The sequence below is a fragment of the Pararge aegeria genome, chromosome 16, assembly GCF_905163445.1.
Source record: "Pararge aegeria chromosome 16, ilParAegt1.1, whole genome shotgun sequence".
Lineage (NCBI taxonomy): Eukaryota > Metazoa > Arthropoda > Insecta > Lepidoptera > Nymphalidae > Pararge > Pararge aegeria.
In genome coordinates, this window is record NC_053195.1 from 5248512 (window position 1) to 5269560 (window position 21049).

General features: G+C 35.8%; 1 protein-coding gene across 2 annotated transcripts in view; it reads right to left on the minus strand.

Annotated features, from left to right (window-relative positions):
- Positions 1-2627: 2627 nt before the first annotated feature.
- The window catches only part of LOC120630752 (tyrosine-protein kinase Src64B), a 110866-nt gene continuing 92444 nt past the window's right edge, over positions 2628-21049 (minus strand). Inside the window, exons 2-7 of one of the 2 annotated variants that reach the window (XM_039900054.1) lie at positions 19037-19121; positions 9731-9868; positions 7646-7856; positions 6993-7246; positions 6413-6588; positions 2628-5965 (exon numbers count right to left, since the gene is read on the minus strand). In XM_039900054.1, coding sequence (XP_039755988.1) covers positions 5231-5965; positions 6413-6588; positions 6993-7246; positions 7646-7856; positions 9731-9868; positions 19037-19085 — 1563 coding nt within the window. In that variant the 5' untranslated portion in view covers positions 19086-19121 and the 3' untranslated portion in view covers positions 2628-5230. Of the gene's footprint in view, positions 5966-6412; positions 6601-6992; positions 7247-7645; positions 7857-9730; positions 9869-19036; positions 19122-21049 lie in introns of both variants that reach the window. The other variant, XM_039900053.1, reaches the window with a different exon arrangement.

A 21049-nucleotide genomic window follows, 5' to 3' on the forward strand; every position in this document is an offset into this window, starting at 1 on the left:
TTTTGAAATTTTTTCGCTGTCTGTCTCAATTATTATTAGTCACAAAAAAAATTGTTTATTTATGCTTTATTGTTCGTATTAGAATATACATATTATTTATAGCAAGCTTATTTTGATATTATAGTCTCAAAAATAGTGCAATTTATCATAAATTATAGATAATATTATTGATGCTAGAAGCCTGTTAAGTAAGCTCAAGAGTAATTTTGAGAGTGGTTTGAGAAAGAGAGTTATGCACAGTGAACAAGAGAAACCAATGTAGCTCAAAGAGCTATACGTAGCTGAAGTGGCTATGATTGTAAAGCTTGCAAGAAGTTTTGTACCCAAAGGTGTTCGAATGAGACCCCACACCAGAAAACAGCCTGAGTAGTATACTTTCTTTTATCACAAATTTTATTGTTAAATATCTTTAATTATGTACCTATATAATTTAATCAAGCAATAAAACAATTTTTTATCAATAACATTTATTTCATTGTATGTACAAAATCTTACAAATCTAATTGTTTCATACAAAAGTGTCCAAAGTTAAAGTGTTTGATTAATTGGAATGTTTTTAAGACACTATATTTTTTTTTTCGAAATTTACACAATCACTAGTACAATGAGAGGAAATGATTAAGTGATTAAAGCATACCTTTAATACTTTAATGAGGCGAGAAAAATTATCTTAGTCATGGTTTTGTGATGTACAATATTTTTGACGCGTCAAAACGTTTTCACAGTATCCGATCATTGAGTTACGAACAAATTATAGCAGCACAATCTTACTCTTATGTACAGCACGTATAAGTTTTGCACCGCGGTAGGTCGAAGTGTATTATTTTTAAATATGTTGGTACATAGTTACATAAAATTATTTAAAATTAACAATGAAAAATAATCCGCGACTAGCAGACAAATCTACACGGTGCAACTTGTAACTTTTACGCCACAGCACCATTCAGTAGGACAAGCATACGTCGCGCCACGAGATAGTTATGTCTAACCGTTATCACGTTTTACTCTATAGCTCGCCATACACGTCAATATGTTTTGACAAGAATCTAAATATTGTCAGGTAACATGATTGACTGTATGCAATACGCCCGTATTGAAGAATTGAATTGCTGTTGGAAATATTGACAATATTTGTGTGTACAGGAAAAACAAGCACAGATAATTATTCATATCGTAGCGCGCGTGCTAGCCCTACTGATCTTCTAAATACACTTGAAAGTTTATAGATGTTGACTTCACATAACTGCACTTGTGAAGTCAGAGGTATTCACAATCTAGTTCTCGAATGCAATCTCATCTGGTGGTATAATATTTATTTTTATGTTACATATTTTTATAGTTTCATCTCGATAATCTCTGAGGTAATTGATAAAAAAAAAACATTTTTTTATTATAATTTGAGGCTTTTGGACTTTAAGTGATTTTTTTATATTTAGTTAACGTGTAAATAAGTAATTATTGTTTTATAAATACTCTAAGCTTGTAAAAACTGCTACGTATGTTCTTTTGACTTTTTGATATTTAATGTATTTTAGTTGATATCGAATAACGATATGTTATACATTGATTCATGTGAAAACGTTTCTAACAATACATATTTTAATACAATTTAGTCATACACATGTCAAAATTGGGGATATTGGTCAAATAATTAATATTACACAGGTCTCAATTTCTAACTATGCTAAAAATTAAATATGCCCCCCCCCACTTAAAATCTATACTGCGTTCGTAATTTACAATAACTCTTTGGTATATGGTCCTAAAGCTATTATTTTTTCTCATGTGAAGGAATTTGGCCCCTTTGCATTTTAGTCATTTTGATTTATCTATTATTTTTTTGGTACACTTACTATTAAAAAAAAAATGTAATGGGCGTAATGTGAAAAATCGATATGGCCGGACTAAAACCTATTACAAAGACCGGGGGCTCGATAAATATCGCTCTTTAGTAAGTATGTATCGATTTATTTAACATGAAATCAGTATCGATGTTTTATATTGATCTTATTCGCCTAGTAAAAATAAGTCTCATGCAATTTTGATTATCTATGGTAGTTTTAAAAGTTAATTACCTAAACACAAGTTCGCAAAGGAGCCTTAATAATTTCAGTCGAGGTAAATACACGTTATAAACTCGGTATATCAAAGTGGGCATCCAAATTTTATTTTGTAACTACACAAGTTTTTACAATTTTTTTTTCTTCGATAAAAATGGACTGAAAATATTTTTTTACGCAATATAATTTTAAATTGTGTGATCTGTGTGCAAACTAAGAAAAAACACATTTGGTTAACATAAAATTAAAACTAGTCGACCTCGCTATAGCTTAAATTATAAAGCAGTTAGACCATTTTTTATTGTGAAATTGATTAAACATCACTCGTAGAAATACAAATATTAATTATAGCATTAAACAAAATTACTATAAAACAATTAACTTGTCATATAGATGAAAAATTCAAATAAGATTTTGACAAGAGAGAAATCTCCAAGATAAGAGACATTATAAAGACAATTTTTATTTCAACATAATAAAACGTCAAAACAAACAAAAAAACAGATAAATTATAAAACGTCTCCTTTAAATGCAAAAATGTATTAATATTTTGTCAATTGATTTTTTTCTTACTCTAAATATTTATCAGATTTTTTTAATCCTTATATTTAATTATGTTTGTATAGAGATCTCAACTTTGGTTAAAAGTAATCAGAAATATTGAGGCCGACTACCTGTGCTAGCACCATTCAAAATAAAAACAAAGGAAAATTTACGAAGCGTGTGAAGAATGTTATATGAAATTTAACGTGATAAAAAATATCACATCTCAATTTAGAATATGAAAATATTGCATAAGAGCGTTTTTACTTTATCCGATCTGATATAAGTTACTATTATCGTTACGTTATTATTATTATCGTTAACTATAATATCATTCGTGTTCAAAGCGGTATTGGTAAGTGTAACGAGAACATATAACATATTTATAATCCGATGTCAGATTGGATAATATGAAAATATTCTTACGATTAATTTTGACTTTTAACTTTATTGCTTAATCAATAGTGAACAATTTTGTACAAATGCAAATTAATAACTAAATATGCTTAAGCTACAGCTAATAAATAAGAAAATAGGTGTTTGCACAAAAACTACAAACCTCTACCAAAAGGTGCGGAATTTGTAATATTGTATCGGCCAATTATTAAAATCTAACGATTTTGCACAATTCCTTAGAACTTCCCACTGCGTAAATTTAAATGAGTGAGCTCACTCGTTTGGCATACATGAGCGCCAATATTGACCGATATTCGCGGCTACATTAAGAATGTGCGGCCTAATAGGGATCTTCTACCGATGTTTAACAGGATTGACCAAGTATCCGTAAATATGGTATTGGTTAATTTAAGCCCTCACAACTGCACATTTACAAGATATGTATAAATTAAAATGAGTGAGCTCACTCATTTTAATTACTGAGTGAGCAAACTAAGTGATGTAACGATTATGTTGTTAATGGTCATAACAATATGGGTACGTTTAACGGATACTCACAATACCTAACTTTGACATCGGATTAGATAATATTATGAGTGAGCTCACTCATTTGACATTAGGACGCATAAATAATGGCGGATATATGCGCCTGCAATAAAAACGAGCTTATTAGGAATCTTATACTGATGGTTATACGGATTAATGAGTTATCCGCTGGAATTCTTTACTGGCAATATCATTCGAAATTTCGCATCTGATAAGAAGAGGTGTACAGTCACTTAAATTACTTCTCTGTGAACTTAAATTATCTCCATGTGAGTTTCGTCGTCTTAATACATATTTTTTACATCCGTCAAAAGAATTCTTCATACCTACAAATTATACGAAAAGCCGGGAATAAAAATGACAAGCTCACACTTTCCTGTATAGTTTAGTAACGCTTTGAGTATAAAAATACTAAAATAGAAATTATAACAGTGTGTGTGCTTTGCTCAATCTCTACTAACAAACATTTATTGAAACTAAAAATGGAGGTGTACGTAAGAAATGCATTTTGACACTTTAAACAGGGACAGTAAATTTTTACGTTTTATTTAAATTATTAAACTTATGCTTGTTTAAAGGCCTCTTTATTGGAAGACAGAATGAAATAACCAAGTAAATTTATCACGGTCACAAAGTTAAACTGGTAAAGCGGTTTGATAAATTTTTCATTTTGGGTAAACAACTACTTTTATTAAAATAATGATGTAAAGATGTCTCTGGTAATTTTGCAAGTTTTTCAACACACACACTTGTTATTTTTCCGTTTATTCGCTAAGGACCCTACACAATTTTAAAATCTTACGTTGTTCATGCACACACCAATACTTGCGGACTGCTAAACATCCGATTATCGTCGTTTTAGTACCTTTTTTTTAAATTTTACATGTAACACTATTTATTCGTTTCAGTAATAGTACATTCGGTTTAAGAAAATAGCTAGCTGACCACAAATTGAAAACTGTGCTGTCAATAAAACTGACCGGTGAACATACTTGCATGTTTGCAGCATTTTTTCATGCTAGATCAATTCACCGGATAATTCAAGAATTCACAAATAACTCAAGCTTAGAATTATAACTCAGACATAATCATCCAATTAACTTGAGGATAATTTATTATTATGTTGGCTTCACAAGTTCTCAGAGCAAGGAATATGCATAAAGTTAAGGGCACGTAGAAAAGTTATTGACCAATCCAACAACACACTTCGGTTAGTATATGTAAACCGGTGCCATTGATTTACCTTTATATATTCAAAACTGACCAATGAACGTTAATAGCAAAACTGACTTCATCTAATCAAGAATTCTTAACTTTCAGTAAATTATTATGTGTACCCATTTGCTCGCCTTATCTCATAGAAATAGGTAGAGAAAATGGTACATATAGTAATCTTAGGACAGAGAGTAAATCTGAAAACAAATAGTTGATATCATATAGGTGACAAATCAAATGTTTTACCGTCAGCTAATTGGTCAGTCAGATCTGACAATACGTCACCATTTTCTTAACTCGAATAGACTGTAATTGCGATGCAGCATACAACTTCCGAACAGCAAAGAAATGTTCAGCTATAACCGTCTACAGTTCCAAATTTGAAAAGAATACGGGCTCATCACTTTCACTTAAACGCACAGCGTGTCATAATTCGAAGTGTAAAAAACCTATTTCACTATATCACAGCACTAGTCTTGCACTTCTCTATAAGGTATCTCACTCGTTACTGTGAAAGATTCGAAATAGTGGTTAAGGAATTCGAAGGTTGGCCTTTTCTCTGGTATCGCGTCCCAGCATTGAAGCATCAGTCTATAGATGTCATCCGGCAGGTAATGGCCAACGGGCTTTGGCATTCTATAACCCCTTTCGACTTGTTCTATAACTTCCTTCCCATGCAACCCTGGATACGGAATCTGTCCATATGTGAACAACTCCATTAATAATATTCCGTATGACCAAACGTCACTTTTTATAGAGAAACGTCCGTATATTATTGCCTCAGGAGCCGTCCATTTCACGGGGAATCTGGAACCCTGTTTTGGACAGTATTCGTTGTCTTCGATCACTCTAGCAAGTCCGAAGTCGCATATTTTCGCAACGTTATTTTCACCTATCAACACGTTTCTTGCTGCTAAGTCCCTGTGTATTAAGAGTTTTGATTCGAGGTACTCCATTCCGCTAGCCACTTGAGCTGCTACGTAGACTAAGTCCTCAAAATGGAGGGCCTTTCCTTCCCCATTCCTTAGAAATTCCAGTAGGGAGCCTTTGCACATATACTCTTGCACGATGTATACAGGTTCCTGTTGTGAACACACGGCATATAGAGCGACTAGGCGTTTGTGACGGAATTTCTTCATGATGGCGGCTTCTTGGAGGAAGGCCTGTTTGGACATCGTGCCTTCTCTTAGCGTTTTTACGGCAACCTGGAAAATGGAAAAGAATTTATAGACACTTTTAGTTTTGCTTAAAAGAATATGCATTAACATGTAAACTTATGTGAAGTAATTTTCCCGCCACGCATTTCTAAATTTTCAGAGTTATGTTTTTAATTTAAGAAATTTTAAATACCACTTGCTTTAACGGTGAAGGAAAACATCGCGACGAAAACCTGCATGCCAGAGAGTTCTGCATAACGTTTTCAGAATGTGTGAAGTCTACCAATCCGCACTTTGACAGCGTGGTGGGCATGGCCATGGCCTAAGTAGCGGGAATCTGACTGAAATATGCTACATAGCTTCTATTCTCTGCAAGAATGTACTGTTTCTTATCACTACATAAGTTCTTGTTTTTACGATAAAAATAGTATCCCGTTAAAGGTAGTAGGATATTCATGGCCTGAAAACATTTAGCTTTAAAAATTATTGTCTCACCTCAATATTGTTACACCACTTCCCGTAATACACTTCTCCGAAGTTCCCTTGGCCAAGTTTTTTGATCAGCTGTATCTGAGTTCTAGGTATCTCCCATTTGTCCCTTAGCTCAGGTCCAAGGTCCCACATTTGGGGCTCGGGTTTGGGGCAAGGTCGGGCGAGAACGTGACAGAGGCCTAGCGCATTCTCTGTAAAGCGTGAGTACACATCATTGGAATTATGAGTTATTATTGGTTAGTTGGTTATGATTTAGGTTAAGTGCTATTTACATTATACTATAGTAAATATTAGGTTTAGAAGTAGTATTTACAATGTACGAGAAAGAAAAAGAAGTAGAAGTAAAGATTGTTTTAATTAGTATTGTCAGTGTAGTAGTATTTACCCAAAACCACATAAGAAAAATAGAAAACCATATTCCTTAAAAGAATCTTAAAAGAATTTATATTCTCTTCCTCATTTAACATCATATATTGCTTGAATTGATTTCTAGGGATTCCATTACGATTCTGAAGGTAAGCTAAAAATTTGAGTAATAAGAGTGCTATACAAAAGTGGATATAATAAACTCAAAAGGACTCACTCGTATAGGACATAACCAGTGCAGGTAGACTTGGGAATGTTTGATTCGTCGCAATATAAAATCCTCCATTATCCAGCGGTTTAATTTTATAATGTTTCACATGGTATCCTCGTCCTTCCTCCCAATCCTTGACACTAAGGCTGAAACCGTGAGGGTTATGCTCCGCCGGTCTCACGAGGAAAGTTCCTCGAGGGTTGATTTCGGCTAGGAGAAGTTTATCAGCCTCCTTCCTCGATACGTGTGGGAAAAACCAACTGCAAAATGATGGATTATTCAGTCAGAAGTTGGAAACATCGGGCGGATGCATTTAAACTGTTAAACATCAATTATTTACTACATCGAGTAAAAGAACAAAAAAAATAAAATAAATATGTTATTACGACAACGCACACATCGCCATCTAGCCCCAAAGTAAGCGTAGCTTGTGATATGGGTACTAAGATGACTGATGAATATATTTATAAATAATATACATAAATACTTAGAATATACATATAAACACCCAGACACTGAAAAACATTCATGCTCATCACACAAACATTTTCTAGTTGTGGGAATCGAACCCACAGCCTTGGACTCAGAAAGCAGGGTCGTAAACTGCGCCAATCGGCCGTCAAAATATTTACTGAGCGCGGTAAAAATGTTTAACTTACTCTTCACACTCCACCGAACTTTCCTCTGCGACGAAGTTAGCTGGTACTAATCCTTCTCGCCTGGTTGAAAGGTGCAAAACCCTCCACCAATCGGGCTCTGCGTCGCTTAGCACCTCCATACGATCTCCTTTCCGAAAGGAGATGTCGGATTCTGCTCGGGCTGTATACGCACATAGTGCTTTGACTACACGACGTCCACCGTTTGATATACCTGAAATAATTAGTAAGAGTTAGAGAACTTGAATCTTTAAATACACGTGATAACATAATATGCGGTATCCTATAAAAAACTAGATTGCGTTAATAGTGAACGTAGATATAAAATCTCGAAATCCTACCACAATCTTTTATGGTTTATTTCTCAGACTGATTAAAATACCTAAGGGAAGTCCCATCCGTAAAATGTCCGGTAGTCAAAGTTCCCTTAGAGACCTGACCTGCATTCGCTGTTAATCAAATAAATGCAGTAACACTGAATATATAGATATATTTAACAGCATGTGGAAACTGACAGTATTCCGGATCCGCTATATGGGTACCAAGAGTAATAACGTACAGATTTTTGGAAGTTACGCTTTATTTTATATTCCATATTCAGCGGGCTACATTGGGTGTCTTTCTGAGTGACATAAATCCGCATCATGAATCAGTAAGGGAATCACAGTTACTGACATAGCATAAAGAATTAGCAAGCTGAAGTAGCAGTGAGCAGGCTGCCTATAGCAGAATAGAAGGCCGCTGGTGGATATGAGAGTAAAGACAGCCTTGAATAGGTGGCGGGACATCACTGAAAGAGCAAGATTGAAGGCAGTGGCGCGCTCTCGGCAAGACCTATGTCCAACCGAGGGCTAATGTTAGAAATTCCTTCTTTAAATATCACATTTTACTTATCCACTGCGGTGTAGGATTTCGACTTCGCTTTCAGAGGGCCGAGTTCGAATCCCAACACGCACCTCTAACTTTTCTAAGTTACGTGCGTTTGAAACAATTAGGATATCACTTGATTCAACGTAAACGGAAATCATCATGAGGAAACCTGCATGCCTGAGAGTTCTCCATAATGTTCTCAAAGGCGTGTGGAGTCCAACAATCCGCACTGGGCCAGCGTGGTGGACTACGGCCTTAGCCCGTTCTCATTGTGGGAGCAGACCCCTGCTATGTAGTGGGCCGGTAATGGGTTGAATGATGATGATGATGATGACTTATCCACACGTACTTAACTATTCAAACAATGAATATTCTAACTAAACATGGAATAGTTTATAATAGGACCGAGTCGCTGAGTAACGGAACTAATAAGGTAATGGCGGTTGAGGAACAACGATCTGAATTAATAAAATGAAATTAAGCCATTAAGTCACGCTTTTGTATATTCATAAAGCAATGTCGCCAGACAAGAATAAGGAAGGCGTAGAGTCTTGACTTTATGCCAATACGCGCAAATTAAGTTTGGCGAAAATGTTAATGTTTTAAGAAGGAATATTACATTATTATTGAGTACTATCTTAATCAATTTCATGATAACGTTACAGCTTTGCCATGGCATTTCTCAATCATATTATTTCATCATCATCACGTTTTAACACTGTTGCAGTGCTAGTTGAAAGATTAATTACTATCGCAACATATATGTGTGCTCAACGTGTTCTCCGAGGTAAGGGCGTGAAAACTACGGCTAAATATATGGAAAATAAATTTGATAACCTCGTGACCCGAAGTCGAAAATGAAAACTACAAGACTTCAAGAAGAAGTCGGTTGATTTGCACCAGCTACGTTTTACAAAGTCATACAATAATAATATGCCAACTAAAAAACTGGAAGAACATCGTTTGATTGGTGATCTTTAGTAGTAGATAGGTCACCATCCTCAGTATAAAGAGTTATATGCAACACCGACAACAAACTATCGAGACTTTTTGTGTGTTTGACTTTCCTATGTCCTTCTGTAATTTTACACCAGAGTGAAAATAGCCAACAACAGAAGCCGACAATGGTTCAGCTAGAGGCCGATAACTCAGTAGGACCATGGACTTCAAAAATACCATGGACCAAGGACAGCATGGAACATGGAGAGGTTAACTTACACGCTCCAGGATTTCTTGTGCGCACGATGTCTGCTGGTCGGCGTGTGACCGCGCGGTTGTTGGGCTCGCCAGTGTACCGCGTCTCCAGTGACGGGCATGTTGTGAAACCAGCCTCGTTCTTCTTGTAAGCTGGGTATACTGTAACGAAAGTTTGAATAAGATTAGTGAAACGGTTACACAAAGCCAATGAACCGGGTTGTAAATTTTTTGTATTGTGATACTAGAGAAGATGGCCCTGAGAAGATGGATTGTAAGTGGGAAACAATCGCACAGACAAAAACTTCGCAGGACATTCAAGGAACACGCCCCACAAAGTGCCACAATTTGTCCATTAACCTGAGGCGTAGGTACCTCATATGCCTGTAAATTCCAGCTCGTCCCGAGAAGCACTACAGCCATGCTGATTTCTGAACACATTAGGCGCCTCAAGTTGATAAGGCGGCACTTTGAATGACTCCTTGCATGCCCTGCAAAGGTCATGTGTGGCAAAAACATGCCCAAAATATCATATCAAACTGTACGAAATCAGTGCCGTAAATTATCAAGTAACATTATTATAATATACTATTTTGGCCTTTCCTGTAAACGACAGAAATTTCGAGTTCGCAGTACATAGCAGTGAGTAGTGATGGCGATAACTACAATCGTAAACTTAAAACTAAAGCTACGTGGGTTCCAATCGCGCCCTGGTCTAAGAAGAAGCCCACAACAAACTTAGCCGGGTGTTCTTTTCGTTATCACCATCTCACATTGTCATTAGAAAAAATTTAAGAAGCAACCTGGTTAGAGCAATTGTTTACACCCAAGCTTTTTTATCGTTTACGTAATCCTTTATACTATAATAGGACTTTTCTATAAGCTTTCGCTTAATACAAACTTTGAACTTCTTTAGTGACATCCCCAAGATATCAACCGGTAATTTATTGTAAAATTGTATACAATTTCCTTTAAATGAATTGCTTATTTTGTGTAGTCTAGTGTACTGCACTGCAAGTTTCTTTTTGCTTCTAACGTTTAAATTATTGCAGTCACATTTTCTTTTAAATTTTGATATATTTTTGTGAACATACATTAAATTTTTAAATATGTATTGGCTATAGAGTGTCATTATTTTAACATCTTTTTAAATTTATCTTTCAATGACTCTCTGGGACCCATTTTATAGATCGCACGAACAGCCTTCTTCTGCAGCACGAAAATAGTGCCAATATCAGCAGCATTACCCCATAGTAAAATTCCATATGACATAATGCTGTGAAAGTAACTAAAATAGACTAGCCTAGCAGTTTCTATGTCTGTCAGGTGGCGTATCTTCTTTACTGCATAGGCAGCAGAACTAAGCCTGTTCGATAAATTATTTACATGAGGGCCCCATTGAAGTTTAGCATCTAACGTTATTCCTAGAAATACTGTTGTATCCACCGGATTCAATTCCTCATTATTAAGTAGTATAGTGGTTTTTACATGTTTAACATTTGGTAATGTTAATTTTATGCACTTAGTTTTATTTTCATTTAAAACCAAATTATTAGCTTCAAACCATTGTACTACTTTAGCGAGATAGTTGTTTACATCGTCTAAAGCTAATTCACGTCTCTTAATTTTGAACATAAGTGATGTATCATCAACAAACAATACTATCCCGTGATTGTCCTTAACAAGGTAAGGCAGGTCATTAATGTAAATAAGGAATAGAAAAGGTCCTAATATAGAACCCTGTGGAACACCAATTTTCACAAATGACCCATTAGACCGCTTTCCATTAACGTCTACCATTGCACCTGCACCCTATCACGCAAGTAGTAACTAATCAAGTCGAGAGCTACACCCTGAATTCCATAGTGGTGTAGTTTTCTGACTAACGTTTCATGTACAACACAATCAAACGCCTTAGACAAATCACAGAACACACCAAGTGCATCATGTGACTCCTCCCAAGCTTCAAATATATTATGTATTAGCTCAACACCAGCGTCGATAGTTGAGCGACCCCGTGTAAAACCAAATTGTTTAACGTGGAGTAAATCATACTTATGAAAATAGGAAAGTAACTGATTTAAAATAAGTTTTTCAAAAATTTTACTGACAGTGGGCAGTACTGATATTGGTCTGAAGTTAGTGGGGTCAGAAGTACTACCCGATTTAAACTGGCCGAGGGAAACTGGCCCTCTTAAAATAATTTGCATTCTAACTGCTTAGAAACCAATTTACTTCCCAATCAAAAATAGTAGTAGATGTTTAGATCGATTTGCTAAACGAAAAAAAATAAAATCAACGTTTCCTTAAACACATTCAGAGGTACTAATGGGGGTATAGTAATGGATAGATAAGGTAGGGATAGGAAAGGTATAAAAAGCGACACGCTTGGCGAATGTCACTCAACAAGTATTATTCATTGTAAAGTCACCATCTCCTGAGGATGATTCGGTGACGGAGCAAAACGTGCGTGGAGAGTACATTGACGAAGATCTTTTTTGGTGTGGAGTATAAAGATTGAAGAGGTTATAAATTACCTCTCCTACCTAAAATTTAGCAGGAGAGCTTTACGCGGACTATAGTAACTTAAGCTTAAATTTCAGAGTATCATGGAATTCCGCATAGTAACGCCTCCTTCTATCCATTATTCAGATCAAACGCGAAGCGGTAATAGCGAAGTGAACAATCGCATTGCAGAAGGTACTAAGGTCCTCTAAGCTAAGACAATAGGGGAACAAATTAGAAATGGTATACAAAGGATTGTAGAAAAACTTGTATTTTTCCATTTATAGCCGCTGAGAATTGAAACAGTTGGTAAGTAAAGAGGCAAAGCCATTGGTACAGTCGGCCAATATTTTTTACCCCTTTTGTTTAGTCGTAGTACTCTTATTTCAGACGGCGCGGCGTTCGGAAACAGTGAAAATATTTTCAACTCTTAATGTATTGATCATTTGCAAAAGCTGCATTTTGTGTTTTAATTTGTACGAAACTAAGTACTTTGAGTATATTTTAAATTGGACTTCTTGTGAATTATCTTTTTTGACGTCCTCCCTGACGCGGTGGTGAGCGCTGTGAAGTTTATAATTTCTGAATTTTCTCTGAACTGGTCTGGTGGGAGGCATCGACCGTGACTAGTTAATAACTACAGGCAAAGACGTGTCGCCAAGTGAGTGATCTTTACGGTACGATGTCGCATAGAAAACAATTAGGGGTATATTTAATATAGCTGTCATACCCCTAACAGGTTAGCCTTTTACCATGTAGACACAAACAGGTGACATTCCAGTGAAGGGCTTAGTGGATTAAAATAAAGTTTTCTAAGATAGGAGGACATTCGCTGCCAGCAGCTTTTAAAGTCCGACTGCTGGGCACAGGCCTCCTCTCTCATAGGAGAAACGGTTTTAAGAGCATAGACCCACCACGTTGATCAAATGCACGTTGGTGGGCTGTACAATTTTTGCTACAAGTTAGTGATAATAACCGGGACAGTAAGCTTAACGTGCTCTCCGAGGCACGCGGTTTCACCCCGCCAATATTTTAACTCCGGTCTGGTACTGAAAATTCTTTAGCAGAAAGAACACAATAACCAACAAATTTTTTTCTCGATCCGGGATTCGAACCTAGGACCTCGCGACGGTAAACACTACACAAAGAGATAGTGAAAAGCCTTTACACATTTATCGAGGAGGAAATGTGAGAAGGTGGTCTTCAACATTCTACAAATAGCCTATCCTTCAAATTTCAGGTGAATAAATTAGTTTAGGTGGAATATGTTCATGTTCACGTACCCACCCACTCCAAATTCTAGACGAGTACTTTCTCTCTACATATACAATTCATGTGTCGGTGTGTTCGCAACTACACTCTTTCGAAATAGCTTGACCAATTGACCGATCCGACCTATCACATGTTCATACATATATGTTAACATCAATGTGAGGTAATGGTGATAACTACGTCTGCCAACTAAAACCTAAAAACTATTTATATTCCAAACGCGCCCTGGTCTAAGAAGAGCCCATCACAAACTTAGCAGAGTAATTTTTTTTTATCACCATCTCACAGTCATTAATATTTAACTACGAAACATCCAAGCTTTTATCTTTTATGTAATCCTTAATATTATAATAGGATTTTTCTATAAGCTTACGTTTTATATAAACTTAGAACCTATTTTAACATATGGAATTCGGAATTTTGTGCACTTCTCGCCAACGTTTCAAAATACTCAAACTAAAAACACACCAGCCATTTTTATCCAATTTCAGTGATGTTAATCTTCAGACGGAATATAGAAACTCATTTCTGTTTCATTAGGTGATAGCAAAGCTATTGAATACGAAAAAGAAAAAAAAAAGGGGGAATCCTTTCTTCTCTCCTTTCATACGGTGGCAAATGCACGAGAAAAGTACAGCGAAGTAAACGAGAAAGTGGGACGCATTTAAAAGAACGTTATTGAGCCGGGAATATTGATATTGCTGAGTCTACTTACACTTGACCGAAGTTAAATAGGTCTTTGGCCGTAGTTCAACCTTGTTATCGCTTTTAATGTACAATAATACAAATGTTGGATAGTAATGGCATACATGACTGATACATGTAGCGCGATATGCAGAACTGGTTTTTGTAATAATGGAATTCTGGTTAGCTTCCAAATTGTGTACATTGTACATGTAATGCACCTATATACGAGAAAAGGGGGTAGCCAGTGGCGTGCATAGAGGGTATGCACGGGGTATGCAGATGATATAAAATGAAGAAAATCTCCAGTATGTGTTATAAAAAACTTAAGCATAGGCGTTGTAAGAGTTATAAAAAGCCTCATCATCATCATCACATAAACCGATAGACGTCCACTGCTGGACATAGGTCTTTTGTAGGTAGTTCCAAGTTCCACGGTTCTGAGCCGCTTGGATCCAGCTACCTGCGTAGCGCTTAATGTCGTCTGTCCACCTCGTTGGGGGCCGACCAACGCTGCGCTTACCAGTTCGGGGCTGCCATTCCAGCACCTTGGGACCCCAACGTCCATCCTTTCTCCGAACTATGTGCCCGGCCCATTGCCACTTCGGCTTCGCGACTGGTTGAACTATGTCGGTAACTCAGGTTCTTCTACGAATCTCCACATTTCTAATTTGATCGCGTAGAGATACTCCGAGCATAGCTCTCTCCATCGCCCGCTGAGTGACTCTGAGCCTTCTTATGAGGATAAAAAGCCTACCCTTAAGTATTTATTACTAGTATGCAAGCCCCTGGGGGTAGGGTGCTAAACCGATACTTATCCCCATATCATCACCCATCCCATCCCAACCTATCATATCCTATTTCAGCACCTTGGGACCCCAACGTCCATCGGTTCCCCGAACTATGTGCCCCGCCAACCGTGCACTTTAAAAGTAGCAGGATTCAAAGAAAACAATTACTGGGATGTAGAGTTATATTGGCTTAATTCGGAAAAACCATATAACAAACACACATAACGAATAAGCTCTTTTTAAAACAACAAACTTTTGGAGTTGGCTCGAGACAGTGATAATTCTAAATGTTACGTATATCCGCAAAAAAAAGAATTTGGATCTTAATGAGAGACTTCTAAGAAGAAAGATATCCGCGATTTGGTTTGTATGTCGGTATTTTTGACGTAAAATCCTTATCCCTACTTCCCTACTTCCCTACTTTCCTACTTTCCCTTCTTTATATTATAAATGTCAATGTAAGTTTGTTTGTTACGCTTTCACGCAAAAACTACTTAACCGATTCTCATGAAACTTTGTAAACATATTCTAATTCTTCATCTTCATATTGTAGTAATATAGGATACTTTTTATCCCGACATGCTCGGTTCCTTTGGGAGAGGGGATGAAAGTGTTTGACGATTTTAAACCATAACTCCGACAAATTATAACCGATTTAAATACTTATTTTTGTACAATAGAGGTTGTAAGATGTGTTTAATTTTGCCAAATCTTTGTGTATATCTGATGAATGTGGTTGGAGATAGAGGACAGAACTCCTCAGCGGACAGCAGCAAACCCCTCATTTAAGGCTTAGTGATACTGAATACCTTAATTTTTTATAGAACTACAACTAAATTGAATGCTACATCAAAAAACAAAATCAAACGCAGACGAAGTCGCGGGCAACAGATAGTAAACTTATAAGAAAATAATGTTATTACAAGAATAAGAAATATGCATGTGAAAGGAACGAATACAGCGAGATCAAAGAAAATATGGATGGATTAAGTAAAACAGGATATAAGTGTAAAAGAAGTGAATAAACAACTCATAGAAGTGATTGGAAGAAGACATGTCGTGCAGACTCAATATAGCACACATAAGGATAAGATGTTAAACAAAACTTGCCAACGTACGAGTAGGTACCCGTACGTTGGCAACTTTTGTCAATGTTTACGTTAAAATTTTATCTGAGTGCACTGATTGTAATGGTTGTTTTGTTTATGTTAAACTTTTCATTGAATAAAATGAATTGAATGCTTCTTTATTATTTTAAAGCTAATGCCTTCACTGTGGACTTTATGCTATTGAACATTGGTCAAAAATCTTTGAGAATGAAGCTTCTAAACGGAACCGCAAGTATAGTAAAAAATCCATTAATATTATAAAAACACAGATTTCGTATTTTTTTTAAATCCTTTTATTATTCAACTCATAACAGTTTTAAAGTCAAATACTTAGTTGATGTGACAAAAGATTTATAAAATACGAGAAAACCAGTGTGAACAAAGAAAAAATAAATGCAAACAGACCAAGCCCTAAGTGGGCAACTTAAACATCGTGCGAAAAAATCTCGAGGATTGTTTTTAAAGAAAATTGTTTCCGCTCTGGCGTTCGAGACTGGAAATTTTGCGGTGTTTAACTTGGATGATGAAATGTTTATATTTTACAATGCAAAGGAATATTGAGAATAAGAATTTAGTTAGTAACTTTGTTTTCCTATTTTATGGTTGCCTAACGATTATAGAGACTTAAGAAGAACTCAGAAATACAAGCATTGGCAGCCGACCTCAATATACCTAATTGTGCAAATGCCGGTTCAATAAATGAGTCTGACAACTGGTAACCTAAAAGTATGTTCACTATTTAGTAAGAACCGAATAAGAGGCATAGGTAAGACTGACTTTTAAACTCACGGTCACGTTCAGTGGTTCTTCAAATATAACAACGGTAACATAACATCTTGCTTTTGGTATTGATGATAAAGTTTATACTACAACTATATAACACCAGCACCACCAGTCGACCAGCTTTTTCATAAAAAAACCTATGTTCTAGCACTAAACTTCATGCTTACTAATAAACTGGTAAATAACCTAATACAAGTAGACATAGAAAGTGTACCATTGTTTCCCTATGATACAAAGAAACTAAGTTTACAGCAGCAATGCGGGTAAAAGTTCCCAAATTAACGGTTCCTCAAACTTCAGCAACTTACGGTTTTGTACTTATAGAAGCTTACTTCAAGCGTGCGCCGTAAAGAGGATTTAGTTATGGGAGCGAGTGGGAGACAGGTAGCTTAAGAAACTTACAGAAAATCGAGTTAAAAAAGTTTCGATGTATAGAAGCAAATCGATACAAATCGTGCAGTTCTGGGCAATACAATAAACCTAGCACCAAATTTTCTGTGTTCAAGCTATCTAGCATTATCTATCAGGATCCGTGGTTAAATTTAACGTAATGAAATTTATTAAGACGTTCATATGAAGCTATTGTTACTGTCACCACGCAATTTTGGGGAATAAGGACCAACTTGATTACCAACGCAATACTCGCAATATTTATTCATCCGTTCAGTTTAAGCAATCGATGGTTCTCTTTCAGACTATTTTATTTTGTTCGGTTTAAATTAAATGAAAGCGACATTAAAAAAACATTTGTGCGAAACATTTCAATCACTTTTTAGAAACTATCCAACAGCTAGTATAGGTTCTTGTTTTGCTAAACATTTGACCATATAAATAAGATAAAACTAAATGAACAACTTGATAGAAAAATTCGATTCCAAAACCTCGAGTATTTGTATGCCGGAGATTGGCAAGAAACAGAGTATTTATTAGCTTATTAAAAATGTTTTGGCTCTGGAGACTGCGCAAAAGAATCTATTAAATAAAAAATCTTATTGAAACAGCTGTTGAGACAACGGCAATCGTTAACGCCAGAACTGACAAATATAATAGTGTTAATTGATTCGTTATTTATCCCGGACATAATATTGTAAACAAGATAAAATAAAACTAACTACTCAATGGTAAAAATATTGCGACGTGCCATTCATTGTATTTCGGTGCTCGAGATTGACAATCTTTCGCACTATGAGCTTATTTAAAATCTTTCGGCTCTTCAGACTGAGCAAAGTAATCTATAAAATAAATATTTAACTGAAGTAGCTCCTCGAGACCACGGCAAAAGGGTAGACGGTCGTTTACGGCAGACGCGACAAATAGAATAGAGTGATTTATAAGCGTGCAAAGTTTGAGTGGATCTTAATTCAAAGGGTCTCTGCTACTCTACTTTAAAACCTTCGTCGTAAACTATTCAGAAACAGTTCATATTACTATTCCCAGAAGAGTTTAATTCACTGCTAGTCAAAATAAACATTAGGATAGTTCCTAAGGACTCTAGGATTGATAGCAATTCTAGAATATCGTATTCTAAAAGTTACTTTGAAGTTTTTCTTAAAAGCATGGTGCATTCGATAACTAAGCCTAAGACGTAAATATCTATCAGTAATCTGATTGCTAAAACATGCACTGCAAGATTTCGAACGTCATCTTCATTGAATATTGTTAAGATTCAAATCCTCAAACAAATTTTAAATTTGTTTGTGAGCTCGTTGAATCAAAGTAGGCAGCGCTGGTATTAAACAAAGTAATACTTTACCATAATCTTAAAATCTGAATGATATGGAGACACACATAGTAAAACCTGATAGACCTCATAGTGAATAAAGATAGTCCATTTCATTCTTTCCAACATATAAATACAACCATCAACACTAAATTTCGCGCAATATCCCGCATAGAGTTCGACCTAACGCGATTGGTTAAATGTTCTTTCGTAGGTTTAATCCACCGCTTCGGTGGATAAGGGAAGGCGCAGGCGGGGTGTAGGGCTTGAATAATATAAGGTAAACTTGGTATTGAGGCACGACGAAACAGCGGCATCCAACCCGCGACCTGGCATGCGTATGACAAATGACAACTGTGTCTCACAAGGGCGCTATTTGTGATTTGACGTTCGCTGGGGAGTGGGGACTAAACGCAGCTAAGGACAGGTTGGACGGTGTGGTATTGTCTTGGCATAAGGTGCTCACCCAAGGGTCGGTCAGGGTCGTGACGGCGGCTGCAGCACTTGTTACCCATGGCGCGGCCCACCCGCTACGCCGCGCCAAGCCGCTCCTGGAATTAAACAAAACATTCGTTAGTAAATTCAACGTTTTTGGTTTTTTGTATCATCAATGCATTCATTAAGCATGAAGATGAGATAAAATGAAAAAAAAAAACAATAGATTATAAAAGACATGAGGTAATTAAGAAGAAAGAAAAATATGAATTGGGTACATACAGTGCTTTTGTGTATGACATAGTTGTAGGAACTGGGAGCACTCAGGCTATCAAGTAAAGATGACATTATATACAGACTAAGATTATCGATAATCAAAGAAGTTTCTTCGGAAGTACGGATTATCTATAAAGCTGCAAAGAGAGCAAAGAGTTCCAACGCTAAAGTGGCAATGCGCGAGGCACATAGATAGGAATAGCGACCCACGATTATGTAGACACGTAATTGAAAAAACGTTTGTTTGAAATTATAATAATGATAATGAAATACTTAAAAAAAAATTTACTTAATCTGAATACTAAGGGAATTCCATGAAACAGTTCCCGAGATAATCTGTATTTCTTTCCGGAACACTAAAACGGTTATCTGACCCGGCAGAATTTCCTAGTAATACTCCCGTACACTGGAGTGCCGGCGATAAGAGAGTCGAATGGTTGATCCTACATTAATCACGTCATATCAACTTGTCCAGCTATCACTATCTCTGTCAACAACAAGTTCCCACGACGTTTTCTGATAGGCGATCGGGAATAGAGCGGCGATATAGGCAGTGATTTATGCATCATGTTTATTGATATTATAGCAAGAGATACGTAAACAGTTGAGGCTGAATTAACAAACGAGTGAATTATTATATGAATGAATAGGTACAATTTACACAGGAAAGATTCGGTTGTAAACAAATTTAAACTTTCGGCTCTAAAATTAATGTTGTCTTTTTACATTGTATGTAAATTTTGCTAAGTTTAGAAAACGTTTTACTACATAATTGGCGCCACTGTAATAAAGAAGTAGCCAGTTCTTACGCTTAGATAAAGAAAATTTAAATTTACCTACGACGAAAATCACAACTAAAAATAAAGTCTTATTATTTATTTATTGGTTGCCTTAGTTTATTTTAGTGATAAAACTGTTTTATTTAAAAAAAATTATCATAAGCATTTCTTTGTCGAATCTATATTTATGTTAATAACTAATTTGGGATTAAATTTACGGAATTAACTTGCCAAAAAAAAAGGGTCTAGTACAGCTTAAGTATTGTTTTCTTTGTTTGAAAGCTTATACTTACCTTAGAAAGATAAAAGTTCGATAAAATTCTACATGGAGACAGAAATAGATTGAGCGCACTTACTTGCTTATAAGAATAAAATAAAACAAAATCATTATATAGTTCGCTCACGAAGTTTTCTTGAAATTTCCAAGACCGTAGCGAATCCTTTGGCGTCAAAGGAAAACATCTCGTAGGTACACGTTGATAAACATAACGAAAGATAAGTAAGTAGGTAGTAAAATAACAAAAATCTTTGAGGTAATAAGTGACAAAGCAAGCTTTAGGTTTAGGTATGCATAGTAGGGCAGCTTAACATTGAAATGTGAACAAACCGGAACAAAAGCACCAAGAATTTTTCAGTTACTATATAGGTACTTGGCTTTTATTATTTGATATGAACCAGTTCCTCCATCAGCTATCTTAGATTTTATAAAGACCATTTCAAAATATTAGGATAACCAATTGCTTCTTAATCAATAAAGAACTAAAAATGGATGTCTAAGTCAGGGAATACAACTATATCATACTTATTTATCCAAAAAATTCGCGGTTGGTTCGATTTTTAAAAAAATCCGAAGGTACATATTTTTAATTTTGCTGATCTAAAAATTATCCTAGGTCCTTCAAAAAGAAAGCTATTGCAATTTTGGTTAAGGTCAGTTTAGCTGCTAAGCCGTGTATAACTAGCAAAGGATAGTTTTCTAAATTCCGATC